We start from the raw sequence: 22,253 nt of genomic DNA on the forward strand, positions 1-22,253 counted from the left end.
GATAGATAGAAGCAAAAGTCTTTTAAGAATATAAGGTTTTAATATATCTTTACAAAAATACATACCAAAAAAAAATATATACAAAACATTTATTTTCATGCTAACCCTTGTATATAATGTTTATGTCATATGAAGTATGTGACTAGGCTAGTAATGTGGGTACCAGTGGTATAAAAAAAGGAGATACTAATGCATCTATTATGCTTCGGTTACTGAGAAATCGCAACATAATATGGCGTGGTGGCATTTTTGAAATTTTTACAAAAGTATGTGTCTTGGTTCATTATTAACTGAAGCAATATGGTGTATATGGTTTAGATTGTCCAAAGAACTGTTGTCATAGAGTTTGCGAAACTGACAACCAAAGATTTTTCAAGTGACATAAATCTTTCTACAAGACATATGGCCTCAGTTGTCACAAAGAATCGTTGTCATAGGGTTTGCTAAACTGTCAAGCAAAGACTTTTCAATTGACACAAATCTTTGTGTAACATCAGTTATCTATAGAATCGAGGCTATAAATCTTGACATTCCCTTTATTCAGACTGACTTTTTAGCTATCCAAATATCTATGCAGGACTTTTGGTCTCGGTTATCTACAAAATTGAAGTCTTAGTTACCCAAATATCATTAATGTCAAATTGTGTGATTTTAGAATTTATCACGTTAAAATAAACCAGGAAAAGATTATTTGAATTAGATGTTTGATATGGATGATAACACCTGTTAATTTTCTATCATGAGATGACATTTTTTATATTAAATTATTTCACACAAGTTGCCATAGTTAATTATCTTATCATGGAAATTGTAAATCTTCTGATCTCGAGGTCTGAATTGGATGCATGCGAAGATGCAACTTGTTGCTTAGAGAATAACATTGTTGATTTTAGATCATATGATTGTGTGCATGACATGGTAACTGAAAAGGATCTTGATGGAATTGACCACGTAAAAATATTGAGTAAAAAATAATTTTCTAAGTATTTTTAATGAATTTTACAAAATCAGGATAATATAGGTTAAACTAAAAATGTAACATTTATACACAGAACAATGACTAGTGAATGAAAACACCAACTTTAATGTGAAATACAATTAGAGAGAATGAAAGCTTAAGCCTAAATAAGTAAGATGAAACGAACTCATTTGAAGAACTTGAGTTTAACGTCATCACTACACTTTGGTAGGAGATTTCATCCAAATGAAAAAGAGAAAGGTGAGAGGTGTCGTTGTTTTCTGAAATGCTAAAAGATTATTTGACTTTGATCCACCTCCCATTAGATATTAATTTTCAATTTAATACTAGTCCTAGGGTAGGACGTTATTTAACATATGTTGGATCTATAACTAACATTAAACGAGGAATTAACGTCCGTAGGAAGTTGGTCCATCATCAATTTGAACAAAATATTCAAAAAAATACAACTATACATTTTTAACTTGTGATTTTGTTACACTTAGCATGAAATTGACGATGTTGAAAACCCATTTATGTTAGTAGTAAAACAAATAAAACAACTTAACGTTGTGATTGATATTGTTCATAGATAAACCATAGAGTTTTTCACTTGTCAAATTGACTCCACTTTCTTTCTCGTTTTCGTCTTTCTAACTGTGAAGATTTGAGGAGCAAGAAAACTTCACCGAGTAACAAACAAAAGTGGAAATAAAATGAAAGATCAAATGATTAATTTTGTTTGGTTCTCAACCTAATATACATAGATAATATGGTAAGTTTTCAGTGCCAATGACAAACAACCCAAACTTTTGGACAATTTTCAGTATAATAGATATGGATAAAAAGGTAAATTTTCTAGCATATTGTTTTTTTTATAGATATAGTTGGTGTTTGACATCATATATTTTGACATCATATAATTAATTGTGGTTAATTATATCACACTGATAATATTGTGCTTTTATGTTATATCTTAAAATATTTAATTTTTATAATTAAAAGATTTTATTGAAGTAATTAGTAAATGATGTTGTATTTCTTTTATAAAATCAATCAATATTAATATAAAAGTGTATTACTACTTATATTTTTTTTAAATTATTAAATATTAAAAATTGAATTACTTAATATTTAAAATTAACTAATATTTTTCTTAAATTCTATATATTAAAATAAAATTTCATCCAAAAAGAATAAAATATAATATATTTTAATTATTTCATTCAAACAAATGTTTAAAAAATGAAAAAGAAAATATAAGTAATTTAAGTATAATTTATTTCTATTTTATTTTTATTCGAACACAAGCTATTTTTTTAGGTATAATACTTATTTAGGTTCCAATTTTGGTTGGAAATATTCGAAATGGTCCTAATTATTTTTTGCTGTTTAATGTTGTCCTAAAAAATGTAATTTGTGTTCAATTCGGTCCTTTTTGCAAACTCCATTTAAATCGTTAATGTCCATATGTGCAATTAGAGAGTGAAATGTCATGTAGGTGGAGTCCTATGTGGCGTTGTGAGTTGAATTTATTATTTTTTAAAATCATTTTGTGGCATTGTGAGTAGGATTAACCAATCAGTTGTTGTCACACATCACTACCCTTGATACATCATCATCATCTCCACAGAAACCCTAGTTCCCTAACCTAGCCAATGTCGCCGTCAGCGAAGTTATGCTGCCACCATGAAGCTGTGCCGTCACTAGACGACCACCAAACCCTAGCATCGGACCACTACCCATCATCTTCACCAGCATCGCCGCCGATAGCCACCACCGTCACCAATAGAGAACGTGAACGCCAAACTCGCGAGTCCTCCATCATCATCTTCAGTGTCTTCCTCGACTTCTATCTCCACCACGAAACCCTTATCAGACTGCCATTCTCCATCACCATCAAACTCACCGTCAGTTGCGAGATCCTCCACCAGATAGCGATTTCATCTTCTCCATCCATAATCACCGAACTTGCAATCAGAAAAACAACAAACCCAACAACCACTGCGAATCCTCCATTGACGCACAAACCCAGAATGCAAAAACGTGAAACAAAATTGCGTGTTCTCCATTTGTCTCCTCCACTCGCGCGCACTATCTCCATTCACCCCCTGCAAATCATTCCCATAAATCAGATTGAAGCAGCCATTCTTGCAAGCACCATCGCGCCGCCATGAGCCGCCGCGAATAAAAGGGACAAGATCCTATCTTCGTTTATTCTCGCTGCGCATAAGCAAGCTTTCCCTTACACCTCCTTTGCATCAGAAACCCTGCAATCACAAGCACAAATCTGCAATAGAAAAATTCTTTCTTCGTCTCTGATCGTGCAACACCAAGGAAGAAGAGCAGCAAAGGACTCCACGTAAAAAAAATAGAATTTCAAAAATAATAAATCCAACTCACAACGCCACAAAGGACTCCACGTAAGCCAATATATGACATTTCACTCTCTAATTGCACATATAAACATATGCCCGTTAACGATTTAAACGACTTTTACAAAAAGAACCAAATTGAATAGGAATTATATTCTTTAAAACTACATTAAACCGACCATTTCTAACATTCCCAATCAAATTTGGGACAAAAATAGGTATTATACCTTTTTTTTATTACGTAAAACCCATTAAAATTGAGTCGAATTAAACTATTAAGAGGGGGGAGTCAAATCCTAAATTTGCTTCAACGTTTCTTTCCTTATTTTCACCTTTTAGCGCCAAGCTCCAAGTCTCAAAACCCCGAGCCTTCTACATGCACTAGGGTTTTGCTTAGCTACTGCGATTCCACTAGTAGAAAATGGGAACGGGTTCAGCATTGGCTGGGAAAGAAGTTCCCGTTGTCGGAAGCGACGCCGTTCGCTGGATCGATCTCCACGTTCCTTCTTCCTCCAACAATGTCGCCGTCAATGGCGACGCCGCTCCTACCACCACCTACGACCGCGCCTCCTGCTTCGTCGTTGGAGATCCTCCTACTTATCTCATCTGGTTTTCTTCTTCTTCTTCTCCCCTCTCTCTCTCTCCTCTCTTAATTTCATTTTGCGCGTTCCGAAAACTTACCGTTTTGCTAACCGCAGGAGAATTCACAAGGCTCTACCTCACTCTCTCGAGTTGCTTGAACTCGCCGCTTCAAAGGAATTCCCTCGCGTGGGACTCAGATTCACTTTCCCCGACGTTCTGTGCCCCTTCGCGTTCATATGCAAAAACGAGGTTACTTACTTCTTCACCACGTTTGGTTACGGTTTGGTGTGTGTGTGTGTGTGTTTTTTTTTGCATTCGCAATTCATTTTGTTTCCTTTGTCGTTTGCGCAGATTTCTGGTGCTTCTAGATTCCCTTACTTGCTCTATGTGTTGACTGTCTCTGGCGTCGGGTACCTCTTGAGAATTCGAAATATTTCTGCATATGCGTCCATTTCCATTGTCCCTGTGGACGAGCTTCTGGAGGTTAATGTGCGTGGTTATATTGCCAATCAAGCGGCAGCGATAGCTGCTGTGACAGCCACTGCCGGGGGTCTTGTTGTTGGCACGAGTGATGGTTCTGTTTTCTGTTTCCAACTCGGTGTACTAGAACCCAGTGCTCCTGGTATGAACTTGCTATTTTCTCTATGGGCATGCGTTTTTCTCTTGCCTCTGTTTGTTTTCATAGTAAATTGTAGCTGTATTATTTGTATGTCCTATTGGAACTTAAGATTGCACTGAAACTTCACCCCTAGTCTGGTTTAGGTTGGTGTTGTGGGATGTTTTAATGGCGAATTAGAAAATAGGATTGAGGTTCAATTGCATAGCAACATAAGTTCATCTTTTGACTGTCGTTAATTTCTTCTCTTGTTTTGAAATTTCGGTTATGTCTATTTTATCACTTTTCAATGGTTTGTTTTGAATTTGTTTTTGTCAAAAAGGTTTTGTCCATGAGCTGAGAGACGAAGCTGGAATCACTCGCTTGTGGGGTTTATTACCACGGTATTTTCTTTTTAAATTCTAATACTTGTTAAGCATGTTTAGTATCTTCTCCAATGTTCTAATATATTGTGTCTTTCTTCAATTGAACCTGTCTCTATGATGTGAGTTATAAGACATTTAATTGAAATGTGTATTTAGGGGGAAAATGGTAGGTACTGTACAGGAGTTGGTAATTTTGGAGTTGCACGAGAAAAAGTTTGTATTTGTTCTTCATTTGGATGGGACTCTACGTATTTGGGATCTTGCATCTCACAGCAGGGTCTTTAGTCATAACATGGGGACTATGACAATGGCAGGTATTGTCTTCCTCTTGGATTTAATTCAATCCTACATTATTTTTTATTTGTCCATTGCAATGCAGGTCTATATAAACATTGACAAGGACGGTTAGTTTTGGTTTTGCAACGTTCATGTTTATATGAATGGGACGAATTAAGAAATCTGCTGGTGGATACTATATTCTTTTATTTATGTGTTATGCTTGTTCCATTACTACCAGCCTCCATAAATGTTGAAGTGAACTGTTAATTTTGATTTTTGCAGTGCTTATGTTTATTTTAATGGGATAAACTAAGGAGGTTTCAGGACTCAATGATGATTTAACTAGTAGGAATATGAAAATTGGTAATTAGTATGCACCTCATGGGAGTAGGTTATTAGCATATAATTTGGGATGTTTAGGGCCAAGCACTGGCTGTCTTTGATATTATTCCAGATTCTGGGAGACCTTTTAATATCTAGCATCGAACAGCTTTTTGGTAGCGAATTAGGATTATGATTATTGTGAAAACGGTCTTTTTGGATTCTATGGTTTTATAAGTGATAGGAAAAAAATTATAGTTTTGCGGCCTCTTTAATATTGTGTATGGGACAACAAACTTCCATGAAAGGTAAGTGCTAGATGCAACTTTGTAATTTCCTTTAGGAACTCTAAGCTTCTGTTTGCCTGTGCCAATGGACTGTTGCAAATGTGAAAAATCAGAGAATTAGAGAGTATGGCAGTAGTTTGCTTGAGCTGATTTTGAGGGATTGGTGAGGAAAGTTGTGGGTCCCATTGCCTGTTGATTCTGCGCAGAGGTGGTGAGAAAGGGGGTTAAGTCACGTTGAGGATAGATAAAGAAGAGAGAATTGTGCAGGTGGGCAAAGATGTAACCTCATTGATTATTTTGGACATAATTTATTATGTTGCTAAAATAAAAGGCGTTTATGGCCATAATTGAGTGTTTTGTTATTGTAATGATAAATAATTTATAAAATAATATGAAAATAAGAAATATAATTATTAATAATAAATAAAATCATCTTACTTTCCCCTCATTTCTTTCCAGTCAAACAATCTCTCTTTCCCCATATTTCTTACTTCTTTCTCTTCCTTTCCCTTCCTACCAAAGAGAGTAGTACAAAGCACAGTAATTAAGAAAATTTGAAAGGAAGGTCGCATTTTGCTAATGATGTTCTTCACTAATTCCATAATCTTTATATTTAGTGGAAAGGAAACAAATATGATATCTATTCCCATATCAGACAAATGTTTGTTGTTTCAAATCATACATCTTTTATTTCCAGTTAAACTACTTGTATTTCTCAGTTTGTTGGGTTCAATCTTTTTCTCTCATTTATTTCATTTTCTTCTCTTTCTATTTATTTATTCTTTTCCTTGTAATGTAAGTTGCTCAAACACATGAATCAAAATGTGTTTATGTATATATTTTTACATCTGCATTGTTATAAATGACAAGAAGCTGCCTTTTCATCTCTACTTGTACACTTTTTTGCTTATATCCAGTAGTTTTTTAACATAAAACATGCACTTGTACAAGCATAATTTGATTTTTGTTTGTGGCTATAGAAAACTACAAACATGAGTGAAGTTAGTTTCTGCTCCGGCTGTAGCAATTTTTTTTGTCACTTTGTCTATTAACTTTCATTCACACACATTCTAGGTCTATTCTTTATCCTTTTTCTTGCTATTCCCTATAGATCTTGCAAATATGTTGAATAAAAATCAAAATATTATACACATTAAAAATATCTATATGCATTTAAAAGTTTTGTATACTGTGTTTATATGCCTTTGTGTAGTATTATAGACGATGTATTATTTTTTATTTTTACTTTTCTTTTTAAATTTGTCAATTTAGAAAAATAAAGAAATAATTTTGCTTTCATTTTGAAAGTCATGGAAGAGTCCTTATGGGAGATTCTTTAGTATCTTTAGCAAATTGTGGTCAATATTTAGTCACATCTTCCATTTTATAAGTGTTGAAAGGATTAGTGACAAAACATGTTATGGTATTGCTCTGGTACCACGTTGAGAACAGAGAAACTGAGAAAGAATATAATAATTTCTGAGTGTTGTTTGCACACGAGTATTATTTATAATGAATAAGAGATACATTAAGGAACAAAATTCTTGGTAAGATATTTTCCTATCAAATCAAATCATATCTCTCATAATTGAATCATATCTCTGTCATAATCGAATCATATCTCACTTCAATCAAGTTATGTATCATTTTAGACAAACTTGTTACAAATGTCATCCAGAGGCTTAATAGGCTTAATGAACATGTCAACCAATTGGTTATTAGAGTTCATAAAGTAAATAAGGAAAAAGCTAGCAGATATTTCTCAAACATAATAATCTCTCAATCAAAGTAAATAATGACAAAGCTTGTAGATATTTCTCAAATATGACTTTCTCAAACAAGAGAATTCTTATTTATGATGAAGAAGAGATACAATATCAAGGAGCAAAATCAATATCTAATAGTGGGAAATATATGGTTAAATATTTTGTTATCACATCATGTCTCCCTATTTATTATAATCAAATCATATTTCTAACATTATCAAATCATATTTCTAACGTTATCAAATCATATCTCTAGCATAATTAATTTATATCTATAACAAACTAAAATATGAATAAGATAAATTTCTCCATGGACTCTTGATGTTACTTTACTGGAATTTGTAATATTTTTAATATTTGTAAACATAATTATTACATTAAACTATTGATAGAAAAATTCAAACTGTCTGATGTGTATAATTTATTTATTGAATGAGTTCTATAGTTTCTATTTATAATTAATAAATACTTACTATTTTTTAGAATTAAAAGGTATTATTATTCTTAGAATTTTGGGCTTAAGGGTTAACTTAACTCCACAAAATTGACTTGAAAGGTTAAAATTACACAAACTTCACAAGTTCCATTTGAGCCATATTCACCTTTGAGACTGCAGTTAAGGCAACTTTTCAACATTTATATATCTTAGAAAGTGGAATTTAAGCTGAATTTAACCTCTTAAAATTTATTTGTAAGGTAATACTTGCACTCATGTATATATATAATTTGACCATATCTCTAGTTGATGTGACGTCTCTAATATGCTCTCTCACATCAAGGATTGGACATCTAGAGCTTGGGAATATATATTAATGGGTAGTTTGATAGTGATCTAATGGACTTAACAAATCTTATTAGGATAAACTTAGATAGTTTCTTAGGAAGTGGATAACCTAACTCAATATCATAAAATCGACTTATAAGATAAGGATTATAGTTATTTATATACTATATAATTTGGCCACATTTTTAACCTATGTGGGATCTCTAGAACTGAACATAAAAATTTGTGAAGAGATTATGTATGTTTGTTTAACTAAGTTGGATGTATAACCAAAAGTTAACCACTAATTATTAGGGCTATTGGCATCCTTGCAATCCCCTGATGGATGGGTACTGGAGAAGCTTTTCCTTGTCATGATGTTTTTATCTACGATGAATGCTAAAGATTTTTGATTGTGCATATTTGAAAAAATGGAAGTAGTCACATGTAATGAATCAGGAAAGAGTTGAAGAAAGCAAAACCCACTTGTCTTGTTTATTTGTCCTTACTATGGGGATTCGAATCTACCACTGGGTTAGTCCAACAGAATGGGGCTGGGCTTGTGTGGGTGCAAAGCCTAATCCTTGCAATGTTTATATTGAAAGAAGAGATTCTTGGAGTTAGTTATGCATTTAGATAGGAGTTTAATGAGCAGGTTATATGTATGATTTGGTAGAAGTTTAGGGGATGGATGTGTTAAATAGATTGAATTACAGTCATTCGTGTGTATAAGGTACATAGTCATTTATCTTAAGATACAAATCAGTCAATAGCCAAAATGTATCAAATTGCAAATCGTAAGATTCCAGTGACTATGGTTGCCATAACTTGGTTTGGTCCTCGACATAATGGTAGGTTGAAACATGCTTTGCACAGTCTTTAGGTTGCCCCATCTAAAAACAAATATTACTATATTTATAGGGTCAAAACAAAAATCGGCATATTTCGACAAAAGCTCTGTAGGGACAAAACATGTTTTATGTAATGGCTATGATATCCAAATACTCTAAAAATACAAAAAAATTATTGGTGTTTGATACATTGATTATTTTGAAAAATTTCTTTTATAGTTGACAGCTAAGGTACTCTAAGATATAACTTGAGACCCAATTTAACACTTACTGTAGTTTTATATTTGTTATATTTACTGTTAAAATGTGTGCTTTGTGTGCTATTCTAACTTGGGCAGGGAAAATGTATATTTTTTGTTGGGTTTATAGTAGCAAAAATACATTCTAGTAAGTGGGGGAAAAGATACTTAGTATGCTTACTTGTAATGATTACGAGTATATTTTTATTTGTGACTATCTTTTATTGACTGTTGATATCTGATGAACAATTAGTAATGTGAATATCTCTTTATAGATGTGCACTTATTTTTTTTTACACACATTTCTTAAAGTATCTTGGTTGTGCTGTATCTTGATTTTTGAAAATTTTCCATATCACCATTTCCGCCTTATGAACTTTTATTATACTATATTTGGATTTTTAGCATTTTGGATCCAAAGTGACAATGAATATTGTGGAGATGATAACTCATTTTTTTTGCTGGGATTAGAGAGAAATCTCTGTATATGGAAGGACCTCAAACATATTTAAGCCCAAACAAAACTTCCTAGTTTAATTTAGTTTGTTTGTGTAATTTTCTAGAATCTATTAGAATGTTAAACATTATCTCTTTTGCTGGCATATCAAATACAATTTAAAGTGAATTACATTTGATCTCTGCTTTGCTTTGTTTATTGATATTTGTGTCCTTCCAATTCTTGTGTACTTATACTGATAGGTTCCTAAATTGGGAACCTAATCAAGAATGGTCTTCCTCACACAAGAACACAAGAAAGGACGAAAGAATATAGAATGATATTCACAAAACCAATGTTTGTACAGTGAGAACAGAGGCTTAACCCTCTTCACAGGTCAATACCTGTCAACAACTAACTCTCCAAAAGTCCCTCTCCCACTAACCAACCCTTTATTTATAACTACCTCATCCTCCCCCCCTTAACTGTCGAACAATTAAATGATGACAGCTAACTCGCTCTCTTATTCCTTCTCTCATATACAATCCACCCCTGCTTATTATTCTTATGCCTATCAATACCCTCCTCCTGAAGTCCAACCTTGTCCCCAAGGTTGAAGTCGGGGTATTGTTCCTTGATGGTCACTTCGTCCTCCCAGGTTGCACATCTGGGCCTCCCTCTTGCCACTCTATCAGCAACTGTGGCACTTCCTCTCCTCCTTGCTGCGTCTGCCTATTGCCTAGCATGCCCATTGGCCAAAACGATGGCCCTTCCACTTGCAGATCCTGCGTTAGTTCCTTCTCCACTCCTTGTGCGCCTATAGCCTTTTTTAACTGTGACACGTGGAAGACGGGATGTATCCTTGCGGTCTCTGACAGCTGCAGCTTGTATGCCACCTCCCTAACCTTCTGAATGATCTGATACGGTCCAAAATATCTAGCCACCAATTTAGAATGAAGCCTAGTTGGCATTGAAGACTGCCTATGGGGTCTTATCTTCAAATAAACCCAATCTCCAACTTCAACATTTTCTGGTTTTCTTCTTTTATTTGCCTGACGCACCATCACTTCTTGTGCTCTCTCCAAATGGAACCTCAATTGTTTAAAGGCTTCATCTCGTGTCTAAAGCTCTTGACTTACGGCGTCTACCAATGTTTCGCCTGGAATGAATCTGTGCAAAGAGGGGGGTGGTCTCCCATAAACTGTCTCAAAAGGAGTGCATCGTGTAGCTCCCTGATAACTGGTATTGTACCAGTATTCCGCCCAAGGCAAGACTGCCATCCACCCTTTTGGCTGCTCCGAACAAAAGCATCTTAGATACCCTTCCAATACCCGATTCAAGACCTCTGTTTGCCCGCTGTTTCGGGATGGTAAGCGGTACTCATATTCTGCTTCGTCCCCTGACCCTTGAACAACTCCCTCCAGAAAATGCTCAGGAATAATGGATCCCGATCACTCACTATGGATAGGGGAATCCCATGCAACCGGATGACTTCCTTGATGAATACTTCCGCAACAGTCCTGGTTGAGTATGGATGCTTAAGGGGAAGGAAATGAGCGTACTTACTCAAACGGTCCACTACCACCAATATAGCATCGTGCCCCTACGATTTTGGTAGTCGCACTATGAAATCCATGCTTAATTCCTCCTATACTGCATTAGGAATTGGCAACGGCTGCAATAGCCCCTGAGGAGAAGAGAGATATTTGTGTTGTTGGCACACAACACATCTAGCCACGAATTCCGTCACGTCTTTCTTCATTCCGGTCCAATACAAGGACTGGGCTATGCGCCTGTACGTTCGGTACACCCCGGAGTGGCCCCCAGTCTGCGTTACATGGAATTCCGCTATCAACATGGGAATCCACATTGATTGTGCCGACAACACCAGCCTGCCTTTGTGGTGGAGCCTCTCGTGTTCCAGGGTGTAAGCGGGGTGGGTGTTAGGATCTCTCCTAATTTCCTCCATTACTCTCTTTAAAAACTCATCCGCCTCCACTTCCCGCACTATCTCCCCGAAATCTTGCTAGAAGGGCCTGGCTACCATGCCCAATTCTTTTTCCTCTTCGTCTTCCCCCTCACACTGCCTTGATAGGGCATCCACAGCTTTATTCGCAGCCCCCGCCTTATAGATTATCTCGAAGTCGTAGCCCAGCAGCTTAGCAATCCAATCCTGTTGGTTTTGTGTGGTGATACGCTGTTCCAGCAAATGTCGGAGGCTCTTTTTATCTGTATGGATTACAAACCGCTGCTCTACGAGGTATGACCTCCAATGTTGAATGGCCAACACTAGGGCCATCAGCTCCTTTTCGTAGATGGACTTGCTTAACTTTCCCTCGGATAAAGCCTTGCTAAAGAATGCTATCGGTTTTCTCCCCTGCATCAGGACCGCTCCCACGCCACGCCCCGAAGCGTCACATTCGATGTGGAAAGGTTGATTGAAATCTGGCAATGACTGTACTGGGGCCGTAGTCATCGCCCTCTTCAGTGTTTTCCACGCCTCCTCTGCCTTCTCGTTCCAAGCGAAACCTCCCATCTTCAGCAGCTCCATCAAAGGTCGGGCAATCTTGTCGTAATCTTTGATGAACCTCCGGTAATACCCCGTTAATCCCAAAAATCCCCTAAAGCTCTTCACCGTTTTCGGCCTTTCCCATTCGACGATGGCCTTTATCTTCTCATCATCCATCTCCACACCCCTGCTTGAAACATGTCCCAAGTACTTAACTTGGGTTTGTCCGAATTCGCACTTTCTCCGGTTAGCCACCCACTGATCTCGCTGCAGAGTCGAAAGAACGCGTTTGACATGCTCGAGATGTTCCTCCTAAGTGCGACTGTAGACTAGGATGTCGTCAAAGAATACGAAGACGTACTTTCGTAGATAGGGCTGAAAAAGGCTGTTCATTGCACTTTGAAACGTTGTCGGCGCGTTGGTGAGCCCGAACAGCATCACTACGAACTCGTAGTTCCCCTGGTGCGTTCTGAACGCCGTCTTCTCTACATCCTTTTCACTCATACGAATCTGGTGGTACCCAGCCTTCAGGTCCACTTTAGAAAAATAGGACGCTCCCTTCAACTCGTCCAACAACTCCTCGATCACCGGTATGGGGAACTTGTCCGGCATCATTGCTCGGTTGAGTGCCCGGTAGTCTATGCAGAAGCGCCAGCTGCCGTCCTTCTTTTTCACCGGAATTACCGGACTCGAGTAGGGGTTGTGGCCTGGTCGGATCACCCTCGTCCGGAGCATCTCGGCGACTTGCTGTTCTATCTCGGCTTTCATCGCGTGTGGGTACTGGTATGGCCGGACGTTAACGGGATCAACCCCTCTTGAAGCTGTATGTGGTGCTCCATCTCTCTGTTAGGTGGCAGCCCCGTAGGCTCTGCAAAAAGCACGTCATGTTTGTCCAGAAGTATCTCCATTTCTTCTTTTTGTTTTTTGGCGAGGCCCAAATACCTCTGTGCGTCATTATGGGCCTCCATTGAGCCCAATTCCCAAACCATGAACCGAGCCTCTACTTTATCAATTTTTAACAAAGCACTGGGTCCCACCACTTTACGTTCCAACGTGGGGTCCCCCTTCACTGTTATCTCCTTCCCTCCTTGTTGATACACCATCGTCAGCTTCCCCCAGTCCATCGTCACTTCCCCCAGTTTCTCCAACCACTCCACCCCGAGAATCACTTCTACACCCTCGAGTTTGAACAGGTAAAATCGTTTGACAATCTTAGCATCCCCCAACTCCAGTGCTACCTTCTCACAACAACCACTGATTCTCTTCTTCTGGCTGTCTCCCAGTCACCATATATGGTCGAGTATCCACCACCGCCATCTTCAGTTCCTCCACCACCCTTCGATCGATAAGGTTGTGGCTCGCGCCACTATCAATAAAAACCAGTACCTCTCGTCGCCCAATTCGTCCTCGTAACATCATCGTCTTGGGTGACGTTAGTCCGTCGGCTGATAGAGCCAATAACTCCATCTTAGCGATATTCAACTCAGTTCCCATATCGCTTTCAGTTTCTTCCTCCTCTTCCGCTAAAATTAGCATCCTTAGACCCCTCTTTGGGCAGCGATGGCCGGGGCTGAAGGATCCGCCGCACCTGAAACATCTCCCCTCCTCTCTCCGTTTGATATACTCCGAGTATGGTAGATTGCGGACATTCCGATCACTTCCGTCGCTGTTGATTCTCTCGTTATTTCGCCCTTGGGTCGCGTCTTTCCTAACAGACCCAACACTTTCAGCCGACCCTCCTCGTACCGTCGTGTCATGATTAGATTCCACCCGCATCACCGCACCTGACGTTTTTCCCCAAGAACCTTGATTCTTGGACACCCATCTTCCTCCCGCTGTCGAAGTCGTACACAACTTCTCCACGTCCCTCCCCACTCGCATGGCAGTCATCAAATCAGGTGGGTCATGCTGTCTGACATGATCACCCACCTCTTCCCGTAGGCCGGACATGAAATAACCCATAATCTGTTCCTCGGGTATCTGGTTTGTTTGCCCAACCAACACTTCGAAATCGCGAATATACTCCACCGGCCCCACCTGTCTTATGGTCGACAACCTCTCATAAACCGTCCCCCGTGTTCCTCCCCCGAAGCGTATTCCCAAAGCCCTCTTCAATCCATCCCAAGAATGGTTCCTGGTCTTTTCTCACCAAAATCAGAACCAGCTCCCGGCGTAGCCCTCCATGCTAATAAAAGCCAATTGTAGCTTCTCCTCCTCAACCACCCTTTGGACCTCGAAAAACTTCTCTGCTCTGCCTATCCATACCTATGGCTCGCCCCCTTCAAACACGGGTAACTCGACCCGTTTCCTCCAATTGACCATTCCTCCTTGGTTACCTTCTCTGCCTCTTCCCCTTTCGCTGTTGGGTCCAACCCCATTATCATTCACCGACAATTGACTCTCATCCTGATGTTGGCCTTTGTGATTGTGATTTACGTTCTCCAAGCGCTTTCAAGGTTGCTTGAATTTCCTGTCGTATCGCTGCCGTCTCTTGTCGCAGAGCCCCCGTGTCTGCTTTCGTCTCGACTATTGCAATCTCGACCGCCTCCAAGTGCCCTTCAACAGCCACCATTCTCCCCTCCATTATGCGCTAGCTTCTCCTCTCCAATTGGGATCCGGCAGGTCAGACCAATTGATAGGTTCCTAAATTGGGAACCTAATCAAGAATGCTCTTCCTCACACAAGAACACAAGAAAGGACGAAAGAATATAGAATGATATTCACAGAACTAATGTTTGTACAGTGAGAACATAGGCGTAACTCTCTTCACAGGTCAATACCTGTCAACAACTAACACTCCAAAAGTCCCTCTCCCACTAACCAACCCTTTATTTATAACTACCTCATCCTCCCCCCCTTAACTGTCGAACAGTTAAATGATGACAGCAAACTCGCTCTCTTATTCCTTCTCTCATATACAATCCACCCCTGGTTATTATTCTTATGCCTATCATATACTCACAAAATGTTCTCTCATACTTTGCTGTTTGTTCTTCAGGTGCTACCTTTGTGAGGTTATGGGTGGGTCAATCTTACTCAGATATCGGCATAATTCCTTTGGCAATATTATTTCGGGACACATTGGTATGCATTTAAAGGCATTATGATTTCTTACTATTTTTTTTTTTTAAGTACAGCTATACAGTATTGATTATGTTTAGATTATCTTCTGTTTGGATATGCACTTGAAAGAAACTTCATAGTTTCTGAAGTTTGATAATAGCAGGACTTGTTAAAGGATAGGGGTTAAAAAATGCATATATGGATTGAAGGTTTCCTATTTTAAATGTATTTCTCACAACAGTTTAAACTAGTAACTTTACGGTCCTACACTAGCATTGAAGCGTATGAAAGAATCCAATTTGGTTTCTTGTGATCAATACCTTACCTTCGAAATAGTTTAACTTAGATTAATCTGTAAATAGTCTTTTGAAGTATAGGTCTGGTGATAATAACTTCACAATGATAATTATTATTTAAGTTTGACTTGGAAAGGACTGCTTTTTGTAACCTATTAAGATGTTATGTTTAAGCATTAATTAGTGAAATAGGAATAAAATTTGGTGATATAGAAATATATTTCATATGAAATATTAAATTAGGAACAGTTTACTCCCTTGTTTTGTTTTATAATTTCAATTTATTTGATGGAGTGTGATAAAATGTCCCTTGTCCTTCCCTTGAATGATATTGACATTAATTTCATATTCATTGTGTATGCATGCTTGTTTATGCAATTGCCAGCTAATAAGCCAAATGAGTTGGCTTTGCAATAGCCCAATCTGAATTTGTTTAACTAATGCCTAGAAATTGTGGCTGTGTTTAGTTATTTAGTTCACAAGGTTTCCCTCTAAAGCAAATAATTAATCAAAATTTGATGGTTCTTTCGTGCTCCCTCATTTCTTTTTCTCATGCTGTTTGGATTAAATCTTCTACTTTTTATTCTAAGTTTGGGCTGAAATGGAAAAATTGTAGTTTTTCTTATGTTTACAGTTCATAGGAACCTACTTCTGTTAAAATTTGTTGAGAGAAGTTTGGTCTGTCTGTTAAAGATGGTAAAATCTGTTGTAGCATTCACTGTTCAGTTAATGTAAAGTTGATATTACACTTTGACTTGTTATGTTTGTTTTGCTTTCTTTTTGTAACTGAGTTTTTAGGCTTTATTGTGAAGGATGAAAACTTGGAGACGATCTCTTTATGTAGTATCCTGTATAATATTGGAGATAAAATCGTTTTTTCTATGGAGTCTTCCGTGCAAAACATTCCCTTGGAGGAGGTAATCTGTTGTTTTTATTTGTTCAGCTTGAATTGAATGTGACTTTCCCCCTTGCTCCAGATGTGAGTGTCCTTTTATTTTTTGCAGGGAAGATGCCTTGATGTTAAATTAACATTGGAGAAGATATGGATACTGAAGGATGATGAATTAGTATCACACACATTCTCCACAAATACTGATGAGTATGCAACCTTTTCAGTTTTTTAATATCTGGCTGTTCATTTGATCATGTTTCAGAAATAGTTGTAGAATAAGAACCTTGAAACTGTATCTCTAGAGGTGTTAGCATTTTACCGCTCAATAGGAAAGAAGAAAGTTGATTTAGAACTCTTATGTAGCTAAATATTTGCCAATTGATAGTGATAGTGCTAGTTCTCCACAATTCCAGCCACTGCCATCCCTTCTCCCTGCCGCCATGGTTACATTATCTCTTCTACTTGCTGCTCTTGATCTATGTAGAAATGTAATGTATTTTCTCCCTCAAGTTTTGGAACCCTAAGTTCTTTTTTCTTCTCACAGCTTTGGAATGGCCCCTTCTACTGGAATTAATTTCTCTCTATCTACTACTCCTACCATTACTTCTGCAAAATTCAACTGGAAAAACTATTTATCTTGGTCTTCTTCCGTGGAGTTATGGTTTTTTGGTCAAGGATACCATGATCATCTTGAACAAGATGTTTCCATTATATCCGATGAGGAAAAATCTCAGTGGCAGAAGCTTGATTTTCAATTATGCGCTGTCCTATGGCAATCTGTCGAGCAAGAGGTCTTAGAAATTTTGAGACCTTACAAAACGTGCTCCTCTTATTGGAAAAGGGCGCAATATATCTTTGCTAATGATGTGCAACATCTCTTTGATGCAACTCAAAGAGTGACTTCCCTCAAACAAGCCAATCATGATATGGTCACTCACATAGGAAAGGCTCGTGCTGCTGTAGAAGAGTTGAAAAATTTCTTTGTGGCTGATTCTTTAGAAGGTATCAACAAGAAGCTTGATAAATTTTATATGGTCCTAATTCTAAGAAGTCTACACTCAGATTTTGATCATGTTCGTGATCAAATTTTAGTCGGTGATCAAGTCCCATCAATGGACGACTTAGTTACTCGACTTCTTTGGGTACCTACATTAGTAAAAGACGAGAATTCAATTGATGGTATTGAAACATCAACTATGGTAGCACCACAAAGAAGAGGAGGAGGCAGAAGCAGCCGAGGAGGATGTGGTGGTCGTAGTATGTGTTCTCAATGCACATATTGTAAGAAAATAGGCCATACCCAAGAGAAATGTTATGCATTACATGGCTATCCAGACAAAGTTGCTCAAGTTTCTAAATCTTCTAATCTAGAGTCCAAAATTTCAAATGAAGAGTACCATGAATTTTTGAGGTACAAGTCTGGAAAATCTTCTAATCTTGGCCAATCCTCCTCTATGTCAAATGTGTCAACTGTTTGTATATCTCAATCCGTGGAAGGTCATAGTCCATGGATTCTTGAATTAGGCGCCTCAGACCATATATGTGGTAACATTCCTTCATTTTCTTTCATGTCCTCTCTGAAAATTCCTCATTTCATTATCGTTGCCAATGAATCCAAAGTGGCATCTCAGGGAATTGGCTCAATTTTGTTTTGTATATTCCTCATTGGCCTTACAATTTAATCTCTTTGAGTCAATTGACTTGTTCCTTAAATTGTTCTGTAACCTTTACTGCTAATTCCTTTGTTATACAGGAACATAGTACGAGTCGTCTAATTGGAGAAGGACATGAGTCTTGAGGACTTTATTTCTTAAAACCTAGCTCTTCAGTTTCCTATTTTACAACTTCATTTCCCAAACTTTTGCATGATCATTTAGGCCACCCAAGTTTGTCCAAGTTGAAGATGATGGTTTCGAGTCTTAAAAACATTCAAGTCTTAGATTGAGAGTCTTGTCAGTTACGAAAGAATGTTAGATCTTCCTATCCTAAAAGGTCTTAGACATGATGTAATTTTCCTTTTTCAATTATTCACTAAGATATTTGGGGACCAAGTTGTGTTACTTTACTTGGTTTTAGTTATTTTGTAACCTTCATTGATGAATTCTCTTGATATACTTGGGTTTATTTAATGAAAGAGAGATTTTAACTTTTGTCCATATTTATGTCCTTTTTCAATGAAATTAAGATCCAATTTGGGAAGCAAATAAAATCCTTAGAAGTGATAATGCTAAGGAATATTGTTCTGCAATATTTTCTTCATTCTTATCTTCCTAAGAAATTTTACATCAGTCAACATCTTCCCACACTCCATAGCAAAATGACATTGCAGAGAGAAAGATAGACATCTCATTGAAATTGCATGCTTCCTGATGTTGAATACTAAAGTTGAATACTAATGTTCCTGTTCATCATTGGCGCGATGCAGTCCTCATTGCCTGTTTTCTAATCAATAGGATGCCTTCTTCTTCTCTAAAGAATAAAGTTCCCTTTGTCATTTTTCCAAACGACACTTTATACCATGTTCCCCACGTGTATTTGGTGTACTTGTGTTGTTCATAATGTTTCTCCAGGCCTTGATAAACTCTCTGCAAAAGCAATTAAGTGTGTTTTCTTGTGATATTCTCGGAAAGGTATAAATGTTATTCTCCTTCCACTAAGATATATTATATGTCTGCTGATGTCACATTATTTGAGGATACACCTTTTTTCTTGTTATCTGTTGGAAGTCCCACATCGACTAGATATAAGACCAATTTATAATATATAAGTGGGTGCAAACCTCACCTTACAAGCCGATTTTGTGGGGTTTAGTTAGGCTTAAAGTCCACTTCTTAACATGGTATCAAAACTATGGTTAGAGCCTATCCTAGCGATATTTGTTGTTTGTTGGGCATATTATTCCACCCGCCATCGGGCCGTTATCGGAACACCCATTAATGTCTAGTCTCACGCTCGAGATGTATATATCTCGGTGTGAGGGGGGTGTGTTGTAGAGCTGTCAAAACGGGTAACACGACTCAGTTATTAGTGAGTTGAAAAAATTTGAACCCGGCCTAACCCACCACGGGTTGGTCGGTTAAACGGATTGGTCCACTAGCTCACTTTATGTTTTTTTTAAAATGAAAAAATTATAATTTTTTAATTTAAATTTAAATAAATTTCACTCTAAAATGATGTTAAACTTCAAAGACAATTCAAAATAAATAAAAAAATCATACAATCCAAGCATAATCTAAAAACAAACACAAAAGGTGAACAAATAAGTTTTTAATATTGATAATTTTTGTATCACTTGTCCATTTATAATATTAGAGTCTTGAAATGATAAATCTATAATATCTTTTCCTCTTGAAACATCTTTTTTAATCTCCATCTACAATATAATAAAAAAAATGCTAACTAATAATATTGAAACACAAAAATAATAAATAATTAAATTAGGTGGGTTGGTGAGCCAACCTAGCTCACCACGGGTTCAACCTGGTGAGCCAGGTTCTAAGTGAGTCAGGTTGAAAACTAACCCGCATAAAAAAATTACATTTTTTTCAAACCCAATCCAGCTGAAATCCGTGGTGAGCCGGGTTGGCTCGCGAGTTACCACCTATTTTGACAGCACTAGTGTGTTGGAAGTCCTACATCAACTAGCCATTAAGTCATGTTACCGTTTATGTCAATTTTCAGGGCTTATATTTGAAAACAATATGTACATAAATTATATTACTTGCAAATGCAATGCAGTGTAGTCAATTTTGGGTTATTTGGAAACTCATTTAGGAATATACAGTTGTGGTAGCTTTTAATATGATCAATTGTAACTTTAAGAAAAAATTCATTAAGTTATTCAATCGTCTAAAGAGTAATTTCACTTTACACTAGTGTGAAAGGTTCCTAACTCTATATATTAAGATGTATGACTGGGAGAGCAACTAATCATATTATACGAAAATCTAAACATCCATTGACTGTTTTTGCTTAGCTGTTATATTATGTTTTGTCAGGGTAGAAGCATTTTCTTATGCTTTACAGGAGGAATTTGTTGCTGATCAACTATTTCAAAGTTCAGAGCATCATGCAGATGAAATTTTACAGATCACACATTCAATATTTTCATCTTCAAAGGTATTAGGTCATGTATAATTTTCATCTTCAAAGGTCTTGGAGACTTTTTATTCCTTCGCTATTATTTACAGAAAAAAGCCGTACTTCATGGTTCATTGAATGCATCTGCACATATTGGTTGCACTGCATTTACGTACACTCAAATACATGTGCACTGGGTTTTCTTATTGCTAATGATAATTTTACAAAAAAGATGATTACTCCTACTCTAAGAACATGGTGGTGGTTTGTATCCAAACTCTCTGGGCATATTTAATGATACTGTAATTGCATACCTAAAAAGATCTTGGTGCTTGTTACTTGTCACGTACTTAGTTTTCATGGCTTAGGACATCTATATGTATCAATTTAAGTGGTTAGTTCTAGCTTGGTAACATTTACATTGAAAAGCATTTTTGTCAATATCTGTTAATGGTTACTAGAAGCAGCTTACCGTCATTGCTTCTGACGGTTAGAAAAAATGGTAGATGAAAGATTTAAGTTTCAAACTGCCTGTGCTGAAATAAAAGGCTTTTCTATTAAGTAGCGTAAATTGTTACTGTTCTGGGAGTTCTCATATGGTTAAGGAAACAACTTAATTATTTATTTTATTGATGAAAGAAGAAAATCAAGAGGAAGAATTTGATTCAGTTATTTCTTTTCTGCAGGATGATATTTTACCTTTTGTATCTTGTGTTTTCTTAAGAAGGTTGCTTCTTCCCGGGGTTCATCATAATGCTACTTTGTATGCAACTCTAGCTGAGTATAGCAGGCATTTGGGTGAACCTGAGTTGCAAACATTAACTGCTGATGGGATAAAGAAGGAGATACTTTCCATCATAGAACATGAGGTTAACATTGGCATATTTATAAAATCTATTTAATATCTCCTTAATTTCTCTCTCTTTAATTTTAAGGATGGGAAAGTTATGGCAAACTGACAAGATTGATAATGCTGTAGGTTGGATCTGAAAAGGTCTCTTTGTTGCACTGCTGGAAAAGTTTTTTCAACCGCTATTTCCATAATTGGTGCAAGAGCAATGCATTGTATGGTTTGCTTGTTGATTCCTCTTCTGATGCTGTTGGTTTAATCAGAAGAAGTTCCATTTCACTTTTTCGGTCTTTGGAAGATATTGAACGGATCATGGAGGGTAAATGATAATTATATTACGTCTCTCTGTTCTCTCAATGAATTCTTATATTATTAAATATATTTCTGGCTTTTCCCCTAGACGGTTGTTGTTAGAAAGCCTTTAGAAACTGTTCAGAGGGAAAGGTGAGAAAAGAGAGAAAGAAATTGAATCTTTTCTATTTTGAATGAAAGAGAGGTACAATGAAGAATTGATACAACAGTTAGGTAGTTACAAACTATTAGTGGCAGATGGCATATTGTAATTGATAGATGTCTTTTTGCAAGAATTATATAACTAACAAGAATAACTTAAAAATTGAACTTTAATCCTAATTCGATTTCACAAAAGTGATTAGATAAGGTTTGCCCTCCACTTATATATTTTTATTTTATCATTTTTTTAGTCAATGTGAGATCTTTTTCAC

At 37.0% G+C, this 22,253-nt stretch overlaps 1 protein-coding gene across 3 annotated transcripts in view; it reads left to right on the forward strand.

Moving 5' to 3' along the window:
- The first annotated feature begins 3,640 nt into the window (after positions 1–3,640).
- The window catches only part of SAR1 (SUPPRESSOR OF AUXIN RESISTANCE1), a 31,232-nt gene continuing 12,619 nt past the window's right edge, over positions 3,641–22,253 (forward strand). For 2 of the 3 annotated variants that reach the window (XM_047300368.2, XM_047300369.2), the window contains exons 1-11: positions 3,641–3,942; positions 4,032–4,164; positions 4,267–4,537; positions 4,854–4,914; positions 5,053–5,210; positions 15,346–15,431; positions 16,519–16,623; positions 16,711–16,805; positions 20,597–20,717; positions 21,365–21,547; positions 21,658–21,847. In XM_047300368.2, coding sequence (XP_047156324.1) covers positions 3,755–3,942; positions 4,032–4,164; positions 4,267–4,537; positions 4,854–4,914; positions 5,053–5,210; positions 15,346–15,431; positions 16,519–16,623; positions 16,711–16,805; positions 20,597–20,717; positions 21,365–21,547; positions 21,658–21,847 — 1,591 coding nt within the window. In that variant the 5' untranslated portion in view covers positions 3,641–3,754. Of the gene's footprint in view, positions 3,943–4,031; positions 4,165–4,266; positions 4,538–4,853; positions 4,915–5,052; positions 5,211–15,345; positions 15,432–16,504; positions 16,624–16,710; positions 16,806–20,596; positions 20,718–21,364; positions 21,548–21,657; positions 21,848–22,253 lie in introns of those variants that run through there. The other variant, XM_088097742.1, reaches the window with a different exon arrangement.

The sequence above is a fragment of the Vigna umbellata genome, chromosome 8 (assembly GCF_029865625.1).
Source record: "Vigna umbellata cultivar VRB3 chromosome 8, Vumbellata_1.0, whole genome shotgun sequence".
NCBI lineage: Eukaryota > Viridiplantae > Streptophyta > Magnoliopsida > Fabales > Fabaceae > Vigna > Vigna umbellata.